The sequence below is a fragment of the Osmia bicornis genome, chromosome 1 (assembly GCF_907164935.1).
Source record: "Osmia bicornis bicornis chromosome 1, iOsmBic2.1, whole genome shotgun sequence".
NCBI classification, from domain to species: Eukaryota; Metazoa; Arthropoda; class Insecta; order Hymenoptera; family Megachilidae; genus Osmia; species Osmia bicornis.
Window position 1 is genome coordinate 15,604,254 of NC_060216.1, and position 26,455 is coordinate 15,630,708.

Sequence of the window (26,455 nt, forward strand, 5' to 3'; positions counted from 1 at the left end):
TTATATTACAACTTTCGTATAAACAATTGTAAGATAATTAAAAATGGCATGACTTTTTTTATCTTGCTGATAGAAACGCATAAACTTCCAATAACTCATAATAACTTCCGATAAATTTAGCAAATGAACAAAAAAATATAAATAGAATAAATTAATGCAAGAAAGTTCCATATTATTGATCATTATTCTGTATCACTGATTTAAAAAATAACTAGAAATTTTGAACACTTTGTTATCATTACAATAACATTAGATCGTTGTCATTTTAAAAATCTGTAATATCTGTAATAAAATTGATTACAATAACAAAAGTCATGTTAACAAATATAAAAAAGAATTATAGCAAACAGTACTATAAAATACTATTCACAACGTTATAACATTACAAATAAATTCTGAGTTATAATTAACTGTAATAGATGAATTAATAGACACTGACATAAAATCTTTATTACAAAAAATAAATTAATTCATTCTACATACAAAAATACATAACTAATATTAATAATACTCTCTATTCAGTGATGATTTTATAAGTATACTATTTATCAAGGATCATTATTATCAAAGCATGAAATCGATGACACCGGTAAAAATTAATAATAATAATAATGTACAATACATAATGCGCGAATGTCATGGGTCTTAATATTTTAAATTATAACAATTTCATTCAGAATAAAAGTTTCGTTAAACAAAAGTCATCGCAGCAGTCTGTGGTGTTTTTTGTTCTTAATAATTGAGAGTATATTACACGCATCGGCTAATCTTAAATAATAAATTATAAGATTAGACAAAATTATGGCTTCTTAATTCATTTACAAAATGTTTACATGTACTAGTTTGTACAAAACATTTCATATGTGTATATGTGCTCAGAAGAAATTATTAGGTGTAGAAATTAATTCGATGCTTTTTCATATTCTCACGCTACTTTACAAATGCACAGAAGCGCGGAAAAATTAGAAATAGTAACGCCAAGGGCACCGAATTAATTGGTACACCTAACAAATTTTACCACCCAAATTGATATAAATATATTTCCAATCTCAATTTTTAATATTTTATGTTATATAACTTGATATCGCACATCAAGTATAAATCTTAAACTTTTATACATAACGCCAGGTTTCTTTTTTATGATAAGGTCACATTTTGTACAATCTTAATGTCTACATTCTTGAGATATATAAAATTGTGAACAGTTTCTTAATACTTTGACATTTCAAGTCAAATAAAAATGATCTACAACCTTCTAATAGGTTCTAACGTCTCTATCTACTTTATAAGAAAATAAAAAAAAGATATAGTGAAGATCCAGTCTTGCATTGCAATATTATGTCATAACGTTCAATGAGAACTTTATAAAATTAATGAAAAAATGGTTCTTTTCTCTTTTTACAATTTCATTTTCTTCTTAAGATTTATCATATAATTAGTACTCTATTAATTAACCGGGAAATTGTACTTTAATATTCGCAGTTTATAAAATTACATTTATCGTTCGCTGGCATGTTAATAAATGTACAGCGAACAAATAATAACTCTATCAATGTATTAGGTGCAGACATTAATTCGGTGCTAAATTACTTTTTAATTGTAAATTTATCTTCAATAAGTCATGGTAACTCCAATCACTGAAATCATATCCCCGCGTCACTTTTCAAAATTACCGATGCACGGAAAAATTGAAAAAACGCTAAAGGCACCGAATTTATTTATACACCTAATGCATTAAATTATTGGTCCCTAAAATAAAAAATCTTCTAATAAAGTGTTGTACAATAAAGTGCTTTAAATTATAAAATATCTAGCCTCTTCTAACTACGTTCTCGCCTTTCTTTAAACTACCAAAGCTATATTGCGTATTAAAATATTAATACATACTTCAACATTTATTTTTGTACTTCAGTGTAAGTCGCATTTGTTCTATTCTCTCTGTATACTGACACTCAAGTTCCTTCAGTTTAGTGGCTACTTGTTCCTCTTGAGTACTAACGATTGCTTCAAGCTTTTGTTGTACTTGATTCATGGCTCTTTTGTATCCTTCCTCTATACGCTTGCATTCGCTTAACAAAAATTTCTCTTTGTTCTCCGCGTGCTCCTAAAATAATTTGTACATTAAATTTGAAAAAATAAAAAATCAATAAATATTCCTTAAATTACCTTATAATTATTTGCTGTTTTCTTTGCTGACTGATATTTATGTTTTAACGTATCGATGTTGCTTTTCATTTCTTTCTCCTTCTCTTTCAACGCTTTTATCTCTGCTTTTAGATTTTCTTCGCTTTCCTGCACCAGCTGCAATCTTTCGTTCATCTCAGCTTCTTTATCTTTTATCTCCCTAATCTCTGCAGCCCATTTAGTCATTACCTGAGCCATCAAATTTCTCTCCTCATCGACATCGCTCTCTTTTTGCTTTAACTCTTCCTGTAACTTTTCGATTTTCAACTTTCGTGCAACTAATTCTTTGTAGTAAGTTTCTAGTTTGCTTTCAATCAATTGACTAACAAACTGTTCCTTCGCTTTGAAGGATGAATGAATCTTTACCTTTTCCGCAAGCATCGCCTCTCTCAAGTTTTCCAATTCCTGAGTCTTTTCGTTACATCTGGTTTGTAATTCTAATAAGATCGATTTGTATCTCTCTTCTAATTCATTTCGCTTTTCACGATGCTGCTCCTCTATCCCCCTCAGTTCTTCGATTACCTTTTGCTCCATCTCCTCGCGAACCTCTTTAATCATTATCTCTTTGATCTTCTGGAAATCTGTACCGTCGCTCGAACTGCGCGGGGATAAATTTAACTCAGCTGACACTTGTTTCTGATTTTTAACGTACTGTTCAAACTGTTTGGCTTGATTTTTTAATTTCAACACAAGTTGATCCCTTTCCTCTTTTATCTTTTCAAAGTCTTTTAACCTTTCCAATTCTTCATCCTTTCCTTGGATATCTTTTTCCAATTGTTTAATCCTTTGCTCCATCACTAAATCGCTCTTTCTTCCGGCTTTCAAATGATTTATTTTACTACTCAGTTGTGTCACTAGATCTTTATAGTGTGACAGTTCCTTTTCTAATTCACATTTTGAACTCAATGATATTTCGCTGCTCTTTTTGAACCTATTCTCAAAACTCCCAATTATCTTCTTCGTTTCCGTCAATTCTGTTTCTAACTGAGAAATCTTATCCTTGTATACGTTCCTTTCGCTGATCAAATTTTCACATTTGTTCTTCAGACTTTCATTCTCTACTTGATAGCGAGCCACTTTTAATTTGACGTCATCAGAGTCTTCGATTTTTGAGTTCCTTTTGATATTTGATAATTCAGAATCAAGTTTCGAAATTTTCGCAATTAAATCATTCCTTTCGTTGATCGCATTCTCGTATTTCTTCTTCCAAGACTCTTGGGAAATTTCTACCTGTGCTATTTTTAATCTTGCGTCATCCAATTCAGATTGGTATTCGGATAACCTTTTGTGCTCGTCAACTGCTGCATGGAGTTTTTCTTCCAAACGCTTGCAATCCTCTTCTAACTATAAATATATTGTATATTATAATTTGCACAGAAATTGTGCGGATCCAGTACACGTACCTGATTAATTTTCTCTAAGTGTTCCGAACAATGATCTGGCAAGAGAACGCTTATTTCTTGATTCGGATGAGCATTGCGTAGTTCATTCAATGCTTCCTCTTTAGCTGTAAAAATTAATATCTCAGTAAAGTTTCATTCTAAACCTTTCCCGCGTTAAAAAAAGCGGGAAAGATACCATCATTACCTCTTTCAATTTCTTGATGAATTTTCCTTGTATACTCTTCCTTTTTCTTCCTTTCAAAATTCAAATCTTTTTCTAATTCAATAACTTTACTCCTGTATGTGTCGCATTCCTCCGTTAATTTCTCTACTATTTTTACTTGTGCCTGCAAGTCTCGTTCATACTTCTCAATATCTTTCTCACGCTCCTCTAAATTAGCATACTTTTCCTTCAACATTTTCATTTCAGACTTGTGTTCATTTATAAACTGTTCCTTTGTACTACAGACGTCTATATACAATTCCTTAACGCGATCCAACTCCTTTTGCGTTTGTTCTAATTGCACTCTGCAAATTGAAATGTTATATTTATATTTAAAGTGACAATTTATTGAATAATTTATTACGTTTTTAACCATATTTTATCAATATATACTTACGATAATTGCACTACTTCAATTTGTGCCTCTTGCCTAACTCTTTCTACAGCCTTAGCATGTATCTCTAAATATTCTTTATTATACTCATCAATGGCATCTTTTTCTTGCTTATCCATACTCTCTTGATGCAATTTTCTCATTGTTTCTTGATTAATCGCTAAAGTTTCTTCCAACTTTTTCTTCAATTCATTCTTCTCCTCACTCACCGAGTCGTATTGTTTCTTTACATCACTCAGATGGTTAGATAACTTTTGTATTTGAGCATTCGCTTTCAAAGCTTGATCTGTAAGCACAGATTTTAATTCCTGTTCTAATTCGTTCACGCGTTTCGCGTAACGAGCCACTTCTTGCCGACACGTGTCCGCTACCATTAAAGCTTTATCAAGTTCCTTCTCTTTCTGTGATAAAGTGTTCTCTAACCGAGTTATCTCTTTCCTTTTAACAGCCTGTCCAGCTAGGCATCTAAAAATTAACAACAATTTAATACAATATACAGTATCGAGCATGGTAGACTTTTCTAGAGAGAAATAGCAAGGTAGCGTTATAGCGCCATTTTCCATAGGGAAGCCTACTTTGCTCGATACTGTACACTTCTTTTTTTTTTTAAATTAACACAAATTACCTCTGTAATTCTCCTCTTAATTTATTTGCAATGTCATCACATGATTTTGATTTTGATTTATTATGAAGTTCACCTAATTTTAGTTGTCTAATTGAATCTGATTCTTCTTCCAGAGTCGTTGCTAACAACGAATCATATTGTACTATTTCACTTTTTGTTATCTCTAATTTATTCTGAAAAGTAATTCAAAATAAATAAATCGTTTGATGAATTAACGTTATATATTAGGTACCTGTAATTCCTGAATGATCTTTTGTGTTTCTTCTTTTTCCTGTATTAATACTTTGATCTGCGCTTGCAGCTGCATCACTTGTTGAGCATTATTCGTAGCCATAAGATTGCGGCATTGTGCTTGACTTTCTTCTAACGCTTGTGCTAAGCGATTCATAGTGTCCCCCTTTTCTACTATGAGAGCCTCGTGTGCTCGCCTTACATCCGCTAATTTATTTTCCAGAGCAACATATGATGTCTCCTGTTAATTACAAAATGTTTATTTCAATTTAAATCCTTAATATATCGTGTAAATGAGGCAAGTGCGTTTTAAATTCTCTCGCACTTCAGGGGTTTTGAAATGTGGCGCGAGAATACCGACTTAATTTCTACACCTAATACGTATATTTAAAAGACCCTATAAATAGTTTTTGAAAAATATTGTGTCAAAAACTTGCCCAAATACAATGCGTGTTGGAATCCACATTGAGCAGCTATGACATATACGTTTAAAATCATAAATACAAAATCTTCTTCTCAATCAAGAATTTTAAAACGATCATCAAATATACCTTTGCATTAAGCTTGTCTGTAAGAACATCAATCTGCGTCTGCATATTCTTCATTTCAACTGCATGCTTTTCCTGTGCCTGCTTCAAAAACTTTTCATGAACTTTGTCACTTGACTGCAATGCTTGTACTCTTTCTAACACAGCTATTTTTTGCTGCAACTCTATTACTGAATCTCTTGCAACATTAAGTTCCTCATTCATCTAAAATTCATTAATATATTAACATACATTAAATAATCGTCAGAGTATAAAGCGTAAAAGTCTTACATTTTGATTAGTTCTTTCTAAAACCGCATTCTTTTCTTTCAACGATGTTATCTGATTGTAGAGGTCAGCAATTTCTGCTTTTGCATCAACTAAAAAAAAAGAAAATAATTTATATAATTTTGTTTTTACAATTATTCGCCGATTATATTATTCAATCTTACCTAAAGCGTGCTGTGTCTGATTCCTAGATAAATTTGATCTCTCAATTTCCGCTTGCAGAAGCATAATTTTTCGACCAAGCTGATTTTTCTCTTCCTCCTTCTTCATCTGTAGCTGCTGTAATTCCTCTGTTAATTGTTTGATTTCCCTCATTCGAACTGAGTATAAAACCTCTAATTGCTCCCTGCTGTCATACTCAGCATTCTTATAAGCTATGTTATCATCCCTTGGCCTACCATTTGGACTTGCTTTGTAACAATGATTCAAATGATCAGATGTAACATTGTCACCACTACCAAACTCATGAATCTGTTTGCCTTGTAGGTTGTTCTCATAACCATCGATGTAACCATTATTTGAATAAGGTTTATTCTGAGCATCATAGTGATTGGCAGGTGTTTGGTAATTGTACGTATAATTTTCATGAAATGTATAATCCTCATTAACTTGAACCCTTAAATTTGGGGGTCTTGCCAATTCATAAGGTGTTTCTGCATTACTTTTAGAATCATACATATCACACATTGAAGGAGCAATTTCCATCTCTGGCCTGTGATTCATCATTGTGCTGTCATAGTTATTGGAATTTTCATGTTCATAAACACCAAATTCTTTCTGTAACTGAGATACAGTTTGACCCTGAGTAGAATTTATCTCTACTTCCTTGGCACTGTCTTGATAATGACTACTGTTCACAGAACTGGTCTCATTGTCATCCTCCAAATCATCAAACGCATTGGTCAAGAGATCCGTAATCTGGAATATGAAAATTTAAGTATGTCATGAAATTTAGTAGAAGGAAACAGGAACACACCTCTTTATTGCGTCTCTTAAGGTCTTCTTGTTCCTCATCTTCCTCCAAGCCTTGCGCGCTTGAGTTCAGCCGAATGCTTTCTGAACCCTGAAACAAGCTCAGACCTGGGCCCTCCATCCCTACCGTCTGGCGCGCACCAATTGATCATGAAAAGCATACATTTATAGAAAACATATTTTTGTTTATAACAGCATAACCTAAACGCAACAAGTGGGTCAGAGAGAATCTTTTTGAATTATGGTCTCAGGTTTAGTGAGAGATTACAATGTCTTAGTAAGCTCATTTTTTGATTATCTCAATACGTCCACAAAGAACGACCCCGTGATTATGAAACTTTTTTTAACGATTAGACACTATGCAATTTGCTTGTAAACAATCTTTGAAAAGTCAAACTGCATTACAGGAAGTCTACATGCGGAAGTTAGCCCTCCAAGGATTCCAGATTTCCTATTGGCTGGCGGGTTAAATATCACTAGCGTCTTGGGCGACAAGTTCTTGTTTATACCAGTGACTAGAGATGGCGTGAAAAATCACTAGCAGTGATCGTACAATCACGATCACGATCGTGATTTTATCTTATATGATTGCTCATCGTAATTCTTGATCTTGATTCAACTATTTTTTTATAAAATGCTTCAATATATGACGTTAGACGCAAATTACATAGCACGAAATAAAGGAAAACTTATTCAATATTACTAAATACATAAGTGTATATACATATGTTATGTAATGTGCAAAGAACGTTCAGTTAGTCATAAGCTTTGACTACTACTTTCCAACAATCAGAAGAGAGCATGAAAAATCACGAATCACTTTGAAAAATGATCGTGATTAGGAACGAACGTGATCTAATCACTCGTGATTCACAAGTAGCTAGACGCCGAGCGTGGTCGAGGGTGGCGATGCTGGTACGCATGAAGGGTTAACTTCAGATTGATCCGATGTTTCTTGTATGTATGTACGTATTATACATATATACAATATATGCAATAGTGAACTAGACTGTAGACGCAAGGCGCAACCAGGCGCAACTTGTGCAAAGGTGAAACGTTAATTTTAGTAGTTGGAAAATGGCGGCATCGAAAAGTCAGCGTTGGATGGTAGATTCAGGAATTCTACGTAAAAAGAATGGAGAAGAGGAACCGCAGGAGCTGTTGGTGTTTGGATATAGCTGCAAATTATTTCGAGATGATGACAAGGCGAAAATGATTGATCAAGGAAAGCATTTGATACCATGGATGGGCGATAACACGTTGAAAATAGACAGGTCCGTTTCCCTAACCTAGACAAATTTATCATCTAGGATATTTATTCTTGCATAAATGCACCGTACATGTAACCTTTAGAAGAATGATATCAGATTAAAGTAAAGAAAATGCAGCAGTTGAAATAACACTACTACGAATTGGTTAACGTGCGGCTAAGCAATCTGGAGGCTGTTTAAGGTTTCTGCAGGTGCGTTGGCTGCGAACAGGCGGTGTGGAAGCGCGGTATACGCGTTCTACACGCTCGTAGAGCAACGTGCTCTCTCGTGAAGTTGGTGTTTGTGGCTGATCCGTCGGCGCAGCAGCAAGGTGAGACACAGCGTAGAGAGACAAACGGCAGCTGACGATTGTAGTGGTACTACAATCGGTCAGCATGGTATGTATTAGCGCTCCTAGAATCGAGCATCGCGGCGTAGACTCGCACCCGCGGTTGCTGTTATACTCTTGTACTGTGTTCAATGTACCACGGCGATCGCGAACCGAACAATTTTGTAAGCACAATTTAGTATGCGAACAGCTTGTTCATGTAGATGACGAAAGGTTTTTTACACATACTGTAATTTTCCGTGTATTCTTGTTTTATAAGCACCCGATCCGGTGTTCGAGCAGTCTCATCGTAAAGCAGAGTAACGTTTCGCGAGTATGCTTGAAGACGATTCGAATTAGAGTAGCATCGGTCTTATTGATACCTTTTATACGATTATATGCTTCTGTATGACTTACAATCGTTTATGATAAGAAATGATAGAAGTGAGCCATCGAGTTTCTGTATAATTCTATTCTATTTCAGAGGAATCAGGCTTTGACACAGGTTTTACTTGGTAACACAGTTTTCAGATGCGGAGATTGAGGAAATTGTTGGAAAAAAAAGAGAGAAAAAAAAGAAAGAAAGAAAAAACAACTAGTATCATCGTTTTCCTTGGCTAACACGCGCATTGTATGTGTATAGATACGATGGACGCGGAGCACTGGGGGATTTACGGATATACGAACCACCGACAGGTGGGTTCGATCAAAGAACGATTCTGACGGAGGAGGAGCTGAAAGTGGAACAATTGTGCGACGAAGAAAGGTATCGGTCCCTCTACAACAACGAGATGGAGGACTCGATCCATCACGGTACGCTAATTTCTTATCTATTTATTTCGTATTTATTACCTATTTATTTACTAGGTATAAAAATGATTTCAGAGGAAGAAATAAAACGACTTCATCAAGCGTTGGATTCGGAGAATACGTACGGTCAGGTGGGGTACGACTACAACGAGGAAGGCAAGACCGCGACCGGTTCGAAAAGCACGTGCGACGATTCGCAAAGTCCGAAAAGATCCGAAGGATCCCAGGAGGAGGATCAAGCTTTCGTACCACCTCCTGATTTGGAAATACCAGATGGTATTCCATTGGTTGGTAGAGAAAGTAATAATTGTTCGTGGGATTAGGCGAGCGAGCCGTAAACGTTTATTCTATACACCGCGAAAAAAGAAAACCACGACGCCTTAATACTTGACTTGTATTTAAAATTGCGCTTGTTATTGTTATTGTTCTTAAACAGCCGGAAACTCAAAAACTGAATGCCATCATAACGAAAACGGCGTTGTTTATAAGTCGTCAAGGAGGGCAAATGGAGATCTTGATTAAAGCGAAGCAGGCGAACAATCCACAATTTTCCTTCTTATCGATAGACGGGCCGCTGCATCAATATTACAGATACATATTGGATGCAATCAAGAGCGGAAAATACAATCCAGAAAAGCAGCCGGAGAAGGAGGAAGAATCTGGTAAGCATACTGTTTTATTTATATTAATCTTATAGCGATATATTGCTGAACGTGAAATTGTCGTGTAATTGTAATAATCGAGGAGATTTAAAGCAGGATTTGATTACCCACTGATCTCTACTTTGATTCCGCTTAGTTTTTCTCTGTCCGTAAGTACTTCTACGTGTTTTTGTTCATGTACAGATCCTCTGCGATACATAGGAACCACTAGTAGCCGTACAAGTTGACGTTCTACTCATTTACATATTCTTTTCAATGATAGAACCCGAAGATGGATCGTCGGACCAAGACGACGAACCGTATCTTCATCCGAGTCTGGCGCCGTCGTTCACCAAGATAGAGGCGGTACGTAGTCTGGGTAGGTGGCTGAACGAAAACTTAACACAACCGATCGAAAGCAACTGTGTTTTTTTATTTCTTCGTTTCACGTAGGCTCCTAGTATTCCAAGCATACAGTACAAACCATCAGCCGACTGCGCATACTCGATGCTTGTGAATAAAATCACCGGGAAACCGCCGCCTTCGAAAGCTCCTCCGCAACAGTTGGAAAGTACCGGTCAAGCGACGGCTACCGCAGCAGGGTATTACCATCCGGTAGCGGGACAGGTAAGTTAGTGACCAGAGAAGGAAGAAAGAGAGAGGCAAGGCGAGTAATAGAGAAGAAAAGCGACGAGTAACCAGCGCGCGACCATTGTTCGTTTTTGTTTTCAGGGGTACAGTCCATTTCCTGCGGCGGCACCTGTACAATACTCCCACGGTCCGGTGATATACGGACCAAACGGCCAGATACAATCGCCGTTGCAATTGGCACCTATAAACACGGTGTCCTCCCCGAACGATTCGCTCGCGGCTCACGTTGCGATCACCGAGTGTCAACCGCCGTTGGTACCTTACGGAACTACGTCCCAGAAGCAACTGAGTAGACCTTCTTTCATCGTACCGCCAGCGGACGTGCAAATAATTATCGACAAAATGGCTAGCTACGTGGCGAAAAATGGTCGAGATTTCGAAGCAATCGTGAAAAATAAAGGTGACCCGAGGTTTAATTTTCTGGAACTGTCGCATCAGTATCACGGTTACTACGCGCACAAGTTAACGATATACGAAGGCGCGGTAAATCCAAAAGTGTTGACGGAGGAGGAGTTGCTACAGAAACAAGAACCACAGGAGGAGAAACAGAAAAAATTGGAAGAATTACAAAAGAAGCAGCAAAGAATGGAAGAAGTACAAAAACGGGTGAAAATGATACAAGCGAAAAAGAAATGCGACACAAGAATGAAACAGACGACGACGACGACGACGTCAACGACAACGATAACGACATCGTCGACGGGAGGAGGGCTGAAACAAGTAACGACCGTGTCATTTTCCATAAAAAAACCAAAGGAGGGTGAAACGGGAGTAATCGAGAAGCGGAACGCTCTTCCGTTGGAGGAGAGCGACGAGGAAATGGGAAGCGAGAACAAAGAGGGCAACTCGAAGCCGAGTTCGCCGCAGGATTCTATGGAACAGAATTTCCTAACTGCTGTCGGCACAATGGACAAAGACGCATGGAAGACGGAGAAGAAACCTAAGAACGAAGAAAAGGAATTGGTAGATTTGACCGACGAAATTTTGGAAGATTGTCAGAAAGAGATTAGACACAATAAACAGAACGAAGAGAGAATAAAAGACAAATTAGTGGCTGCGGCGCGAGACAAGCTCGCAGCTACTTCCAGAGAAAGGCAACTTCAATTGGAAAGAAAGAAGAAGGCCGCGGCATTTTTGAGTCAAATCCAGACGAACGTGTTGTCGAAAAGTAGCGGTCACAGCAGTCACAGCGGTAATAGCGGTGGGAGTGTTGGTCAGGGGGCGCGAAAAGACGATTCGGACGAGGTGCATTCTGTTCCGTCTCCGTCGCCTTCGCCCTCGTTAGACGACGCGAAATCCTGCGACTCCAGGAGCGGTGGAAACTCGTTGATGGACAGATTGAAAAGCGCGGATCTGACCGGTAAAAGATCTAGACCGCGATCGAGAAGTTGCAGTAGGAGTCGAAGTTGCACGGACAGACAAAGATTTCACAAGAAGCACAAGAAAAAGAAAAGCTCGCACCGAAGGTATGCCGAAAGATAAATCTTCTCTTTTGCTCGTTCGTTAACAAGGTAATGAAACGTGTCATGAAACACTGGCTTGTTTCTTTTCTCATTTTCTTTTTCGCCACCTGTTTGTTCGATTTGTTCTAGCAGCCACGATAGTCCGAGTAGTTCTCGATCGCACAGGTCCAAGAAGAGCAAAAAGTCTTCGTCCAAGCATAGATCTCCATCGCGAACACCATCCCGAAGGCATCAGCACAACGCGCGACGAAAAGGAAGCAATTCATCCTATTCAGATTCGAGTTCACCTTGAAATATTGCTCGTTATCCATTATTCGTATTTCGAACATTTTGATACGTATAAAAGTGTATGTACATACAAGGATATAAGCGTCGTGCGTACATATATGCTTGCGCGTATGTACGGTTATCACATTCAACGCGTCAATGATAATTTTAATACAAATGTTGTCCAAGGAATGAAAATACATAATAAATGGGGTAACAGGATCGAAGAATAAAGAGAAATTTTTAACTGAAAGTTGCGTTTACATGTTTCGTATCTTTATACGTGTTTTTTTTTCTTTTTTTATTTGCTTCGATCGATCGCTTATTCGTTTGTGCGGTTGGGAGACGGTGCGTCGATTGCGTAATTAGCAGAGGTTATCGATTTGAATTTTTTCCACGACACTATTTGACGCAGCTCAACACGATGCGAAAACATCGTTCGCGGATATCGACGTCGACGACGAGCGTAATCTGTTGAGATTTTTATTTTCGTTCTTCTTTCTCCTTCGTTCTCTTCTCTTCTCCTCGGTGTCCTTTTTCGCGCTCTGCGCGGATCCTGAACTCCTCTCGTCTACGCGAATAAGCCAGTCGCTTTTCCTTGGTAATTTGCGACTATGAAAATAACATCGATGCGTTATGCAGTTAACACCGATCAAATATAAACTGCCCCGAGGGTTTATTCCCTTTTGCGCCAAATCAATTGCCGCGTAATTGAGTTTAATAAATCGAGAACGAGTCGTTTCAACTACGCAAAAGGCGCGTGCGCTTCGAGACGCGTGCACGCGCAAGCAAACACCTGTTTCGCGTAGAATCGTGTACGATTTCATAGGAAAAAAGAAACCGATCGTACAATTTGTCCTAAGCAATCGGACAACTTCGATAGGACTTTTTAAAAATTTTTAATGAGACACGGTAGGAATCTTTTGAACGATACAAAGAGAAGAAAGCGCCGACGATATGCCAATAGATTCGGACGGAGGAGAAATGAAGCGAACTCTGACAGCTAAAAGAATCATTATCTGTTTCGCGTTATAAGTTAATTCGTCCTCACCCCCTTCTCTCTGCGTCGATTGGAGAACGTATAATTGCTTACCGTTTAAGACTTATGGCTCGTGGAATAGGGTGGCCTTTCACGAGGCTGCTAGAAAAATAGCGGGACCCGTAATTCCGCCATCCCGTCTCCTTCCCGGAAGAATCTAAATTATTTTTTCATCGCATAATGAATGTCATTCACAGCTGTATCGCGTGCGATATTCTTTACGCGTTCACTTTTCATACGATTACGTCCAATTAAAAGTCGCTTGTTACATAACGATATATGCAACTTATGCAAGAATTTCTCCATTCTTTTTTCTTTTTTTAATAATAACGTTGCTTTCAAATGATCATCCGAGGAAGAAGAAGAAAATTATTTAGTGGAAGAGAGAGGAGAAAAGATTAAAAACCAAAATTACATTTGACGTGTTAGCAACGGAAAATAACGGAGAATCGAACTTGATGAGAAGAAGAAGAAGAAGAAGGGACGCGGTTGGTTTCGCGGGAAAAGAACCGAAAGCGCGATGGTAGGGCGGAAACAAGGAAAGATTGACCGATGCTTCTAAAGTCTGCGCTCCTCGCAGATCGTTAAATTCCACGATATTTTTTTTATCGCTTTCGTTCGTCTGTTTAGGAACGTACGCGAATGTGGTGAAACGAGATAGCGTGTATGGAACATTACACACGTGACCATACTTTGATCAAGCTGAGGTCAAGGGTGAATTGCCTCAGATTTATAAGTTAAGTCGGCCGCATGGGACTAGTCAGTCAGTGTTGCGTATTCCATAGCCGTCGGATTATATAGACGTAGAGAAGAGATGTCGGGGAAAACGATCGTAAGTATCTGCGAGAAGCAAAAAGGAAAATGAGTCGCGAGAAGAGTAGGTAAGCCGGCCGGGCCTGTTCGAGGGAACGTCTCGTCGATCGAACGATCTCTTTACCGTTCTATTCTGTTTTGTCTTCTATTTCTCTCGTTACGATCGTTCGACGATATCGTGAATCGCGAACGCGAAAGGGCGACTCCTCCCTTTTCTTTTCTGTGCGATGAAATTGAGCGACAGATTTGTTTCGACGACAGGCACAGTCGCAGAGGCAAGCAACTATTCTGGATCCCTCGGACAAGTATCGGCCGGAACCGATTTACACGGGAAAATTGAAGAGCGAATTCAGGGATTATTCCGATGATCCGACTGACCCGATTAAAGAGCGCGTTCGAAGAACCTATCAAAAGATGCATACCAATCAAACGGTCGAATTTGTGCGATGTAAGTAACAGTTGTTTTACATTTGTGTCGAAGGAGAAAGAAATCGGTAGAGGAGGTGTAATCAAACGATTCTCGCGTTTCAGCTCGTATGAAGGAATGGCTACGATTCGACAAATTTCAAATGTCGGTGAAGGATGCTCTGATCAAACTGAACAACTTGGTGGACGAAAGTGACCCGGACACCAGCCTGCCGAATATCGTGCACGCTTTTCAAACTGCAGAGTCTATCAGAAAGGAGCATCCTGACTTGGATTGGTTCCATTTGACTGGTTTGATCCACGATTTAGGCAAGGTAACGTAAGCGGATTAACTGCGAACAGCTGGTTCCTAGTGAATTTCGAATGAATAAGAGAGAATTTTCTGTGTTTTTCGCGGGATTTTCAGGTAATGGCGTTCTATGGAGAACCGCAATGGGCGGTGGTGGGCGATACGTTTCCCGTCGGATGCGCCTGGGCCGATTCGATCGTGTACAGAGATACCAGTTTCGAGGACAATCCGGACGGCAAGGATCCTCGATACAAGTAAGCGAATACGGGAAAAAAATGTTTAATTAAACAGAAACAGATTTAATCCTTTTGATTTTTTTTCGTCAGCACGAAATATGGCATGTACGAGCCAAAATGTGGCATCGAGAACCTTATCATGTCCTGGGGACACGACGAGTATTTGTATCGTGTTTTGGTACACAACAAATGCAAATTACCAAAAGAAGCGTTGGCTATGATTCGTTACCATTCGTTCTATCCATGGCACGCAGGCGGTGATTACATGCATTTTTGTACCAACCAAGACATGCAGATGTTGAAGCGCATCAACGAATTTAAGTGAGTACATTCTCATGGGAGAACTTTTTATTTTGGAATGGAATTTCCCTTGATTAACGAATTCAACTGGTTGCGTTTCACAGCAAATACGATCTCTATACGAAGAGCGGCGAGGTACCGGACATCGAAAAACTCTGGCCTTATTACGAGAAACTGATCGAGAAGTACATCCCCGGTGAATTGGAGTGGTGAAATGTGAATTTCACACCTAAATCAAACGAAACCAAACCCTATCCGATTACCAATCATCGAGCATCGGCATTGATCAATCGTCGGCAAGCTTAAACAAAGATTCGGAGAAACGGCATTGAGCGATGTCGAAAGAAAAGGAAACGAAACGACATCGAATGGAATCGAACCGGGGTTACGAACGAGTGACGAGCGGGTGAAACGATAGAAGGGGCGATAGAGCGTGACTCGATGAAAACGTTAATAACGCAATGGAGGGCGAATGAGTAACGGGAAAGAAGGAGGATGTCACATTCGGACGAGAACTTGACTCACCCTGTGACACGCTCCAACAGCTACATGCGAGCCCGTTCGATTGAATCGATCCGAAATATTCTTAAAACTTTTACTTTCTGTCTGTCGATACGGTTTGCATTTGCTCGATTGAATTTTTCTGAAAAATCGATATTTTTCAACGCTTATGAAATGTTTGTTACTAGTCTTTGCTTAAGAATAAAGGATAACTTTTTGTTTTATATAACTAGCTTTGATTTCTCATCGCAAAAATATTGTATATCCTTGTAAGAAGAAGGAATTCCTTCTCGTTAGGACGCATCTCGTGGTAGGTAGCTGCGCGGAAGGGAAGCTCTAAAAAGCACCGGTATGCGTGGTTTCGCGGGTAATCGAAAACGCGTCAACTTTCGAGAAGACCCATCGAGCAGCGTCGAACAGGCTGCAGCTCGACAACGTTCTTCAACTCGTCCCTTCGTTCCCACGTACGATTAGACTTTCTACATACCAACGGTTAACCTGGTATTTCTTTAGCTCGACCGTTTTCGATCGCAAGAAACGGAACTTTGATTTGATTAAAAGAGAAATGTAACGCAAGCAGACGGTATCCCCTAGCAAAACGAGAAAACGCGTGTAATCGCGAGCCAAGTTTTCGTTCCTCGCGAGACGTCGACTATTTCGCTCGGCTAGTCGCAGCCGTTCGAGTTCGTTGGACGACGCGAATGGGAAACACCGGTACGGGGCTTCCGTATTTTTAACGATTCATCGACGCGAAGGTCTGCATTCCTCGTCGGACCGAGAAGCAGATTCGAACGGAGAAACCGGCAACACCGATATCGATGTCGCTTTCGGGTTTCGTTGCAGCAAGAAATTGAAACGCTATCGAAAAGAAATCGTTCTAGCCAATCGATGTTTGGCGTCGATCAATCAGAAGAATGAAAATTATGGAAAAGATAGGAGTTTTAAACGATCGAGGCAGGTGGTGACGCGGTGGTGACGCGATCGAAGGAATTCGTCGTCGCGAAATTGACTTAGTCATCGGAATATTACGGGATATTAGCGGGAACGACGGCCGCTTTCGACGGGATCAAGCGTAAAGGCGAACTGCCGCGAATACGAGGGGCATGCAGGAAGCGTTGCCTATCCCCGGCTCTGAGTGATCCATGAATCACTCTTCTACCTTGCGGCCTAGATCGCACGCCGATCGCCGTTTCCAGGAAGAAACAACGCGCGGCGAGGTAAAGAGGGCGATATCGATTAACTCCTTTCCCGCGGAGTTCGGAGTTCCGAGTTTCGGGGGATTCCTTTCGGCTAATGTCCTTTCAACGCTTTTTACCACCCTCCTCTTGTCCTCCTTTCCCTCTTCCCCCACTACCATTACCTCCGACGCCTCCACCATCGTTCCTTTAACCGAATGACGCGTCCCGCGTAGCTCGAAAATACGATTTCGTCATTGGGTCACGTAAAATTTTTTCTTCCGCGAAACGACACGCTGCGCGGCAAACTCTGGGGATACCGCCAACTTTTCCCAACGGGTTAACGATTCCTCGAAGTCGAGCGAGGTTTCGTTTCTAAAAAGATTCACGTTTCGTCGAAGAAATATGCGTTTTCAGTAGAAAGGAATTTCAAGCGAAAATTTTGCTTCTTGCAAAGAAATCGACTTATCCTAATATCGTGTCGTAAAAGAGAAGGGAAGGAAAGGGAAAGGATGGAATCGCGTCGGTGGTCGTTTCGAAGCGACTTTTGACCTGACGCGCGATTACTCCAATCGCTCGACCGACCGTCTCGATTTCCTCGTCAACGTTGCTCCATTTACCCGTCCGCCCTTCCGGCGATAAGCAACTATTCGATCCAAGCGCCACTATTTCTTCTAATGCTTCGCTTTCGTACCAATTCAACGGCAACTTGCTCGACGATTTCCTGTTTCCGTTGCATCGCGTCGATATAAGAATACAAGGCACCGGTAAGCTGAAATGGGACGATGGCAAAGTCACCGTCGAGAGATCGGCAGCGGCGGTGACGGCGACGGCGACGGCGACGGCGACGGCACGACATCGTGCTACGGCCACGGCGGGGAATAGTAAACGGTTTATATACGCGAACACGCGTCGCTGTGATATTCGACAGTCGACGCGCGGCGCTCGAACGGAGCGGGTCGTGTTTCTTCGTCCCGTTCCGTCCTTATTATCGGCCTCTATTCCCAGGGCCTTCTTTCATTATCTCGATTTTCAACCTGCTGATTCCGTGATCGAGCTAAATAAAAGAAGCGAATATAACCGAATTATAAATAATATAGAGTTATCTTTACTCGGTCCGCGTTTTAAGATGACCGCCTCGGCATCTTTTCTCTCGCCTTTCTCCTTTTCCTTCCGATCTTTTTTCCCACCGTTCGTATCGTCGTCGTTGCCGTCGTTGTCGTCGTCGTTATCGTTGCGTAGGAAGAAGAGATTGAACCGATGGACGATCAATCGGGATCGATATTGGGTAAAACTATGCGATACGAAAAGTTGTTGAATCGATAAAACGACAAAGGTTCGATAGTGAAGAATCAATGGAAAGGGATTGGGAAGCAAAAGGGCAAACGAACTATCGTGATACATCGAAGAAAAGGAAAAGTGCGAATACGCGGAAAGTGATTTGTTCGTAGATCCGAATCTCGGCCGAGATCGAATCGTGCCGATCGACGCGTTTACCGATCGACGAGTAAAGAAGCGAAGAGAAGGGAATTGGGAATTCTGCTGTCGCGAAGAGGAGTGGAAGAGGAGCTCTGAGGTGGGGAAAAGGGGGAGGAAGCGAGAGGGAGAGCGAGAGCGAGAGCGAGAAGAGAGGCAAAGGGAAATAGAATCGGCGCGAAGGAGCACGGTAGCGACGAGGTGGTGTCTTCCTTGGCCGAAGATATCCCGCGTAATCGGGATCGGGCGCAAACTCGCATCAGAAGCCGGCTATGGGAAAGCTGGCAACGACTGGTGGACGCGTGACCCGTGACAACGAGGAACGAGAGGCATCGGTGTGGTCGGTCGAACGAAGCGGCGCCAGTTCCTGCCGCGCTTTCGTCGCGGTTTCTACGGACGGGATCGTTGTCGGCGGTGGGATCGTTCGGGCTGTCGCCGCGGCGAAACGAAAAGATTTCATCCGTACGACGAGTTACTCGAGGAACGTTCAGAAAGATAACGGGAACGCGAATCCAAGTAGTCGGTGGTTTCTCGAAAAACGGGGAATTGAACGTTTAATCGAGACGATAGAAGGCGACGCGACGGCATTTGCTTTCTCCTTCGAAAAGCACAAACGTCGTTCGAGAGGATCTCTCGATCTTGGAGAGTATCGAACATTGGTGGACTCGAGGAGCATCGAACGGCGAGGGATAATCGATCGCGCGGGTGGTTGTTGCCGTTACCAGTTTGCTCGGGCAACGAGCGCGAGCGGTGGGCTGCTCATCCTCCTCGGATTAGCGGCGATTGGCGCGGCGCTTTGCGTGCCCGCTTCGGGCGTGCCGATGCAGTCGCGAACGGATCCGTACGCTCGAACCGGTCTTCGATACAACCTCGACCGCTCGACCGGTCTCGAGGACGTCTACGAGGACGCTTTCGAGAATGCTTTCCAAGAAGAGGATCGACCGACGACGAGAACCGTTCTCGACGACACCGAGCTGGATATTATCAGACGAAGCATCGTGCGAGGTCTCGGCTTGAAGAGGATACCCGACCCTTCCAAGGTGAGTACTCTCGTACCCTCGTCTACTTTTTCCCTTCTTGTTTTATTCTTCTCCTTGCTTTCCAACATTGCGTCGCGTCGCGTCGCGTCGCGTCGCGTCGCGTCGCGTCGACGCAAATGCATAGGTAATAACGCTCGAGAGATTCTTCGCGATCGGTTGTGAAATCGCGGTTGACTCGCGATGGAGAGACGAAAAAACTCGGACAGAAAGGTACTCGCGAATAAAGTGACAAGCGGTGAAGAAGAAACGAAAAGATGATGGGTAATTGGGCGGAGAGAAGATGGGAAAGATGGCGAGGGTAGCGGCAGCAATCTCGAATCTTACGATTAGAGCGGAGTGACGAAGCGATATAACGATGAAAATAACGAAAAGAAAGGAAAGAAAGAAAAGAAAGGTTGCCGGCGAGGTTCGATCCTGTCGGCCGTTCACCATTCACCGCTCGCCGCTCGAACGCTGTCTCTCGTTCAGAGAAGGCGTTTCGCTTAAAAAACTGAACATGATCGAGCTTCGAAATCGCGGACGCAAAGTGAAAATAAGAGAAAATCCAGAGAAAATTGGAAGGGAAAAAGAATTCGATGAATCCATAAACGAGAAGAGGAGTCGAGTCGGCTCGGAGCGGAAAGTAAAGAAGAAACGTGGGTGGTCCGCGTTGTCCCACTTTCGCTAACGCATGCACGAGCACGTGCGCCTTCTTTCTAGTATGCAGAACCGGCTGTCCACGTGCGTACGTGTACAAATGCCGCTACTACGAACGCCTCTTTTATCCTTCCTTTCCTTTCCTTTCCTTTCCTTTCGCTACGGGTCTCTTCTCGTTCCTTTTCGCGTTAAACGCGATATCGGTTCTCGCGTTTGATAGTGGATCAAAATTACAGCTCGATCTAAATTCGGAGCGTTACGGCATCGGTCTGTCATCCGGAAATTCCCAGGAGATCGGAGAAATCGGAACTCGAGAACGGCACGATTCGGTCGATGACGCGCGAGGTCGATAGTTGTTTTAGACAGAAAAGGATATAACCAAGACGAACAACACCTGTTGTCGCGATACTGGTTACCGCCAACGCGGAGCTTCGTTGCCGTTACGACTGCACGCGATAATCAGCCTCGATTCCCAGCCGTCCTCGAAACTCGAGGACATTCGCGAGGAACGTGAGAACGCGCGCGGAAGCCCAGAACTCGCGCCTCTTTCGCACCTATCCACCGTACAATCTCTGCTCGTTCTCGTTTCTCTTCGTTCACCAGGCGAACCTTGATCGAGAAGTCGATCGGTGATCGATATGGTAGGTCTGGAAGCGAATAAACGAGGACGAGGACGAGTATCTCCAAGAAGCCAAGTCAAAGGGTTGTGCAGTCGTAAAGGTAAACAAACGAGTCGCGAGCAAAAACGACGCGATCTTTGACGAAATAGAGAAATAGAAATAAAACGATATTCGATGGAGGAGGTGCACGCGAACCTCGAATATCGCGCATTCCCGCGTTTTACCGAGCTCTTCAGGCAAAGGCGAGGGTTACGCGAAGAATGCGGCTCAACTCGTCGGCACTCAGACTGCTTACGAAACATTTCTCTCTTTCTTTTTCTCGCTCTCTTTCTCCATCTATCGACGGGGTAGAGCGTGGGAGGCAAGAGAGCGTCGTACATGGTTATATGGTTACATGGTTACATGGTTCTTCAAGGTCGTCAGCATTCGCGAGAACGTCATCCGTCGAATACCATCGATACCCGTAAACTTTGTTCAAATTTCCTCGATGAGTTTAATCGCAGGTGCGCGCGTGTTAATGTCGACGAACCTGATTTCCACTTCGAAATCGAACGAAAGCTTAATGAATTTATTTTAGCGTCAAGAGTTGGGAACGAGCCGTGTCGTTGAGCCGGAAACGGCATCCGACGACGAAAACAGCGTCGGGTCGATGCTCGATAAATCGCACGACTACCTTCTTTTTTCTCCAACCGTACTTTTCTTCAATCCATCTCTCTCTTCTCGCTACAACTTTCCCCTGGCAATGAGTGAAAATACATAGACCATCGCGGAGTTTCATGGGGGTCGCCGAGACGAACTCGAAGTCGAACTCGAACTCGACACCGACGACCAACGAGCGACGCTGACCGACCTTTCGTACTAGTCAAGCGGTTATTGAGGAGTTAACTCGCCCGGGGTCGACAGACGAGCTCTCCGCCGACGGACGCGCGTCTTAATCAAGTTACGATTTATGATTTACGAGATACCATAATTTGATTTTGATGGATAAACAAAAACGTTTCGAGTTAAGGAGAAGAGACGACGACGACGACGAGATACGACGCGACACAACTCGGAGGCGAGCGTCTCGACGAACCGGAACACGGTCGGATCGGTTAACCGATTTTAAACAGCACAATGGTTAAGCGACTGCGTTCTCGACCAGACGCGGAGGCGTACGCTTGCATCTTTTCCTCGCTTCGAATTTGCTTGATCGCTGACTCACCGATGCGCTGGTATACACGAAAGCGACGCGGAAGAGGTCGCAAACGCGATCTCCACTCCGATAGACGTACGAGAAAGCGTACAGAGTAAAAACGATGTTTAACCGTCGGAAATAGTATCTAATTGTCTATTCGAAGAAGATCTGACGTTTCGCGTAACAGCACCAACGCGAACCCCGCGGTTAATTTTACTGAAACCGCGTTACGCGTCTGGACTTTCTCACCGCGATACTTACGAGAGGAAAAGTAGCGAGAGACGTCGAATCCGATATCTACGAAAATCCTGACTACGCTCGAACAATTTTATCGGACAAAAAAGGGAAATAGTAGAAGTAGAAATAGAAATAGACGAATAAAAACAGTGATCTATCTTTTCTTTTTTTCTTTTTTTTCAGGCAAACGTGAGCCAAGCCGAGTACGAAAGGGCGCACAAAGAGTACCTGAAAAAAGTCCAGTCGTCCTTCGACGAACAGAATTTCAACGGCAACAAGAAACTACACGTGTTTCATGCTACAGGTAAACGAACCAACAATCATTTTTTTCATCCTCGATACGATTATCATCCTATACGCTAGCAGAAAAGCAACGATCATCGGAAACGCGAAATTACGTGCCGTTTCTGTGAAAAAATATACACCCGCATGCTATAATTACTACCTACGTAAACATCTAGTCCTGGAGCTTCCGCCGCCAGTTGAACAACGCCGCGCCGCGTCATTCCTCTGCTAACATTCAACCGTTTCCACTTCTTTGCGACTCAAAGTTATCGGTTGCATGTAGAAAAAACGGAAACGCAGAGGAAGAGAAAAATAGTTGGAAAGTTTCGTCGATTTCTTTCGGCAAATCATTAACCTATAACGCTCTTGAAAGTCAACCTTGTGCGCTGACGTGTAATTCTGCACAGAATGAAATTACCAATTTCTAGAATTATAAAAAGAAGGTGAAGAAAATGGGAAAGCGAACGTGATTCATTCAAGAAAACATTTGCCCTCTCATCGCATTTTTGGCATCGTTACAGAGGTGTAGAGGCGCGATTATGAAATAGAAATTCCGACCTCGACGGAATGTCGAGTAACGAGTTGGTGAATGCAAATAAGAAAGAATCGCGCAAGGGGCATCGCGAACTAGTTAGCGCATGCGCGCAATTTCATATTCCCTAGTGAGCAGCGCGCATGTGCGCGCGCCGCGCACCTCGAAAATGGCGGGAAACTGTACAGCCTCTGAATTTCCCGAATACCGGCCAAAAATATCTTGATACACTATCGCGGGAAATGTTAAAAGCTTTCGATAAATGAACAAGTATATTCTCGACGAAAATACGGTGCAAGGTAACCTATAATTGGCACCAATGAACTCGTGTACATTTCTCCGCCAAATTCCTCGAAATATCTCGAATTCTTGAGTTATTTCGCGATCGCTTCTTAGATTCATTTCATTTTCATTCCAGCAAGGTTTTGGAAAACTTATTTTCTACAAAACTATTTGCTCGCGTGAACGTTTCGAGGGACAGTCGGACGAGATAACGTTCTAAACGTACCGTCTCAGACGTATCTGGTGACGAACGGGAATCGAGATAACTTTCACAGCAAGATCCCTCGTATTTTTACATTCCCGACAGATTTACTTGGTACGTCGTGTAAGAGCTTCGTGTTACGCGATATTTTACGACTGGTAGCAAATGAATCGTGGCGGCTAGACGCGACCAGACGTTAATCCGTCTTACGAAACATACGATTTTCGTTTCGGTTTCCTACCGTCACGCGTATATTTATCAAACCGGCCACCGATCTCCCAACCGGACAAAAAAAGAAAGAGGTTAAAATAAGAAGGGAGAAAGTGTATTTTCCTTCCTAACCTCCAACGATCTTCCTTCCTACCGGTATATTCTTCAAATCTTACTTACCGTACGGCTCTCGTTCCCAGCATCTCGCATACGAAACTTGCTTTTTATTTCTCCTAGCCGGGCATCGCTTACATTAACGAATTATCCCGGAATTTCATAATTCCTCTAATTGGCCAGTGAAATTGGAACGGACGGGAATGGTCGTTCTCTCGCGTGCTCTCTCTCAACCGGATACGAGTTGTCGGGGCGTCGTTGCATCCGTTCAAGCAAAACGCGATGGAAAACGAACGTTTCCGTTTGCAGTTTCAACGAAACGTCGTCGACGTCGACATCGAACGTCCTCCGTAATAACGCTAATAAAAATAGTTTTCGATACGTTAAACAGTGTTAGAATGGAATAAGAAAAAGGATAGAAACAAGGAAAATCGTTCAAGGCGATTCAAGACTGTCAAAGAGTTTTTCCGTTTATGTAACGATATTACCTTGCTTGTTGATTGTTGCAGCATATCCTGGAAACGACTCGAGAAGCGAGAGAGACGAACGTTATCGTCACCGTTACCGTTACCGTCACCGTCATCGTCACCGCTTGTTCTTCCCCGTGGAAATTCCTGAGGAAAATCACGTCGCATCGGTGGATCACGCGACGTTGCGTCTACTGCTTCACGGATCGATCGATCACGATTATAACAATGTTTTACATCGATTCGACGTGGACGCGTTGCTTTATCTCCGAGCTGAACGTACGAGGAAGCTGTTGGTTCGTAAAAGAATCGAGTTAGAAGATTGGCGAAATTCGATATGGCTTGAATTCGATTCGACCCTCGCCGTCTCGTCCTGGCTCGACGGTGATCTCGAAAATTTTGGTCTCGAACTCGAATTCTTTCACGACGGCCAACCAGTCAGCCGTACTTTTTCCTCGCCGGTTTTGAACGTCTTCACCACCGGTAATTTAAATCCTAGAACGAAACGCTCGACACCAGAAGAATTAATGTCTCTGCACAAAGGGCGTAGGTCAAAGTGCAAAGGTGAGAGTAAAAAGTGCTGCAGACACGAACTTACCGTGATGTTCAAGGACCTGAGAGGCTTCGACTTTATCGTTTACCCGAAAACCTTCGACGCTGGATACTGTAAAGGTCGATGCCCGCCCAGATACAATCCGGCTCATCATCACGCTCTTTTACAGAGTTTGCTGTGGAAAGAGGATAGAAAGAAAGTGCCTAAACCTTGCTGCGCTCCAAGTAAACTCGACCAATTGATGATCCTTTACTACGACGAAGACGATTCGACTCAATTAAAGGTGTCTTATTGGCAAAACATTCAAGTACTCGAATGCGCTTGCTCCTAATAAACGTGTGTACGATTCGCGTAATACGTATTGAAAGAAACAATAAGTGGATCGAGTGGTTACAAAGTAAAAAAAAAAAGAAATGAATTTATCGTCGTAGACTGTAAACGACTCACCAAAGAATCGTTCGAGTAACCGTTTAACGATAGCACTTTTTCGTCGTATACATTTGTGCTAGGCTTACATTATCCATGCGTTATTCTCCGTGTACAATATCAATCATAGTGTCCGTTCGTCTAGTGTATTTTATAATTTCAAATAAATTATTGAAATTCTAAATGATTGAATATTCGAAAGCTTTTATCAGATGATTATGTTAATTTAACGCTTTTATTAAATAATTAGATTTATGATATTTGCTGTGGTTAAACTTGGACTCCAAAGTTAGTGCTTTTTCACTAGACGAACGGACACTATGATTGATATTGTAGAGTCCCATCGAAGTTGTCGCAGTGAAGTTGGCTACAAATTCATTAACGCATTCACGCCGCTTCGGTGAGTGAATGCGTGGCCAACTTCACTGCGACAACTTCGATGGGACTCGGCGTACATATGTAAAACTGGCTTACTTTTCCAGCTTTTTCTAACGCGTTTCGATCGACGAAACCGTCTATTAACTCGATTCGAAGCATTACCATACCGAAAGTCGTATTCTTAAATCGTGGCTTTCGTATTGACTGTGATATAGCTACTAAGATATCTAACGTAATAATTTTATTAACGGTAGTAATTGTATTTCGTATTTGTTGAATATGTACTTGTTTCTTCTCACTTTTCCTTCTCTTCCTCCCTTCGACGTTCATTCTTCCATTATCTTATACATATATGTATATGCAACTTATTTTTTTATCCTTAATTTAAGCGAATTGCGGTATCACGTGCGATTCGAACGAACTATCGAGACAAATTGAAGCGCAGCGTACCTACTTACTTGTTTAACAAGAATCGATATCGGAAAATTTCAATTCCGATTCGTACCACTCGATAGCCTACCGTTTAATTATGTATAGAGTATTTCATGCGGAAAGTATCGAACGTAAAGAATACCAACAGATTATCGATCAATTTATTTCGTAAATTCTTCGTCCGTTTTGGTGTTCGAGCTTCTGTTAGTTCCTAGTAGAGTTGTAGCCGCGTACCATGATTTTAATCGAAAAGATTCCTATTTCCATTAGAAATTACACACGATCGGTTTTTCTATTTTATAATTACATGTATCCTCTCTAATCGAACATCGATATTGTGTAAAATACAAATTTATTCGTTATTTATAAGAAA

The 26,455-nt window shown here is 41.8% G+C and overlaps 4 protein-coding genes across 13 annotated transcripts; 3 read left to right on the plus strand and 1 right to left on the minus strand.

Annotated features, from left to right (window-relative positions):
- Positions 1–842: 842 nt before the first annotated feature.
- On the minus strand, positions 843–24,405 carry LOC114876127 (centrosomal protein of 152 kDa-like). 5 transcript variants are annotated; one of them, XM_029187226.2, is made up of 14 exons: positions 24,315–24,405; positions 23,893–24,185; positions 6,831–6,956; positions 6,019–6,772; positions 5,858–5,946; positions 5,591–5,791; positions 5,041–5,280; positions 4,809–4,981; positions 4,187–4,648; positions 3,772–4,094; positions 3,588–3,691; positions 2,551–3,528; positions 2,167–2,430; positions 843–2,104 (listed from the first exon to the last, which is right to left on the minus strand). In XM_029187226.2, the coding sequence occupies exons 2-14, from the start codon at positions 23,920–23,922 to the stop codon at positions 1,889–1,891; spliced, it is 3,960 nt and encodes a 1,319-aa protein (XP_029043059.2). In that variant the 5' UTR covers positions 23,923–24,185; positions 24,315–24,405; the 3' UTR covers positions 843–1,888. The 5 variants fall into 5 exon arrangements, with proteins under 5 accessions (XP_029043059.2, XP_029043058.2, XP_029043055.2 ...); XM_029187225.2 differs by having other exon boundaries at positions 2,167–2,436; XM_029187222.2 differs by having other exon boundaries at positions 2,167–3,528.
- Positions 7,823–12,489, plus strand: LOC114876128 (splicing factor, suppressor of white-apricot homolog). Of its 6 annotated transcripts, none has more exons than XM_029187228.2 (8): positions 7,823–8,100; positions 9,048–9,217; positions 9,290–9,501; positions 9,651–9,876; positions 10,139–10,221; positions 10,309–10,482; positions 10,588–11,972; positions 12,099–12,489. In XM_029187228.2, exons 1-8 carry the CDS (start codon positions 7,904–7,906, stop codon positions 12,259–12,261), a joined length of 2,610 nt encoding a protein of 869 aa, XP_029043061.1. In that variant the 5' UTR covers positions 7,823–7,903; the 3' UTR covers positions 12,262–12,489. The 6 variants fall into 6 exon arrangements, with proteins under 6 accessions (XP_029043061.1, XP_029043060.1, XP_029043062.1 ...); XM_029187227.2 differs by having other exon boundaries at positions 7,894–8,100; positions 12,102–12,489; XM_029187229.2 differs by having other exon boundaries at positions 7,894–8,100; positions 10,588–12,017; positions 12,102–12,193.
- Positions 13,997–16,069, plus strand: LOC114876130 (inositol oxygenase). The gene is made up of 6 exons (XM_029187233.2): positions 13,997–14,107; positions 14,350–14,536; positions 14,620–14,828; positions 14,921–15,057; positions 15,130–15,360; positions 15,444–16,069. Exons 1-6 carry the CDS (start codon positions 14,090–14,092, stop codon positions 15,550–15,552), a joined length of 891 nt encoding a protein of 296 aa, XP_029043066.1. The 5' UTR covers positions 13,997–14,089; the 3' UTR covers positions 15,553–16,069.
- On the plus strand, positions 17,961–25,446 carry LOC114876129 (bone morphogenetic protein 4). Its single transcript, XM_029187232.2, has 3 exons — positions 17,961–19,531; positions 22,385–22,505; positions 24,336–25,446. Exons 1-3 carry the CDS (start codon positions 18,764–18,766, stop codon positions 25,175–25,177), a joined length of 1,731 nt encoding a protein of 576 aa, XP_029043065.2. The 5' UTR covers positions 17,961–18,763; the 3' UTR covers positions 25,178–25,446.
- Positions 25,447–26,455: the final 1,009 nt, after the last annotated feature.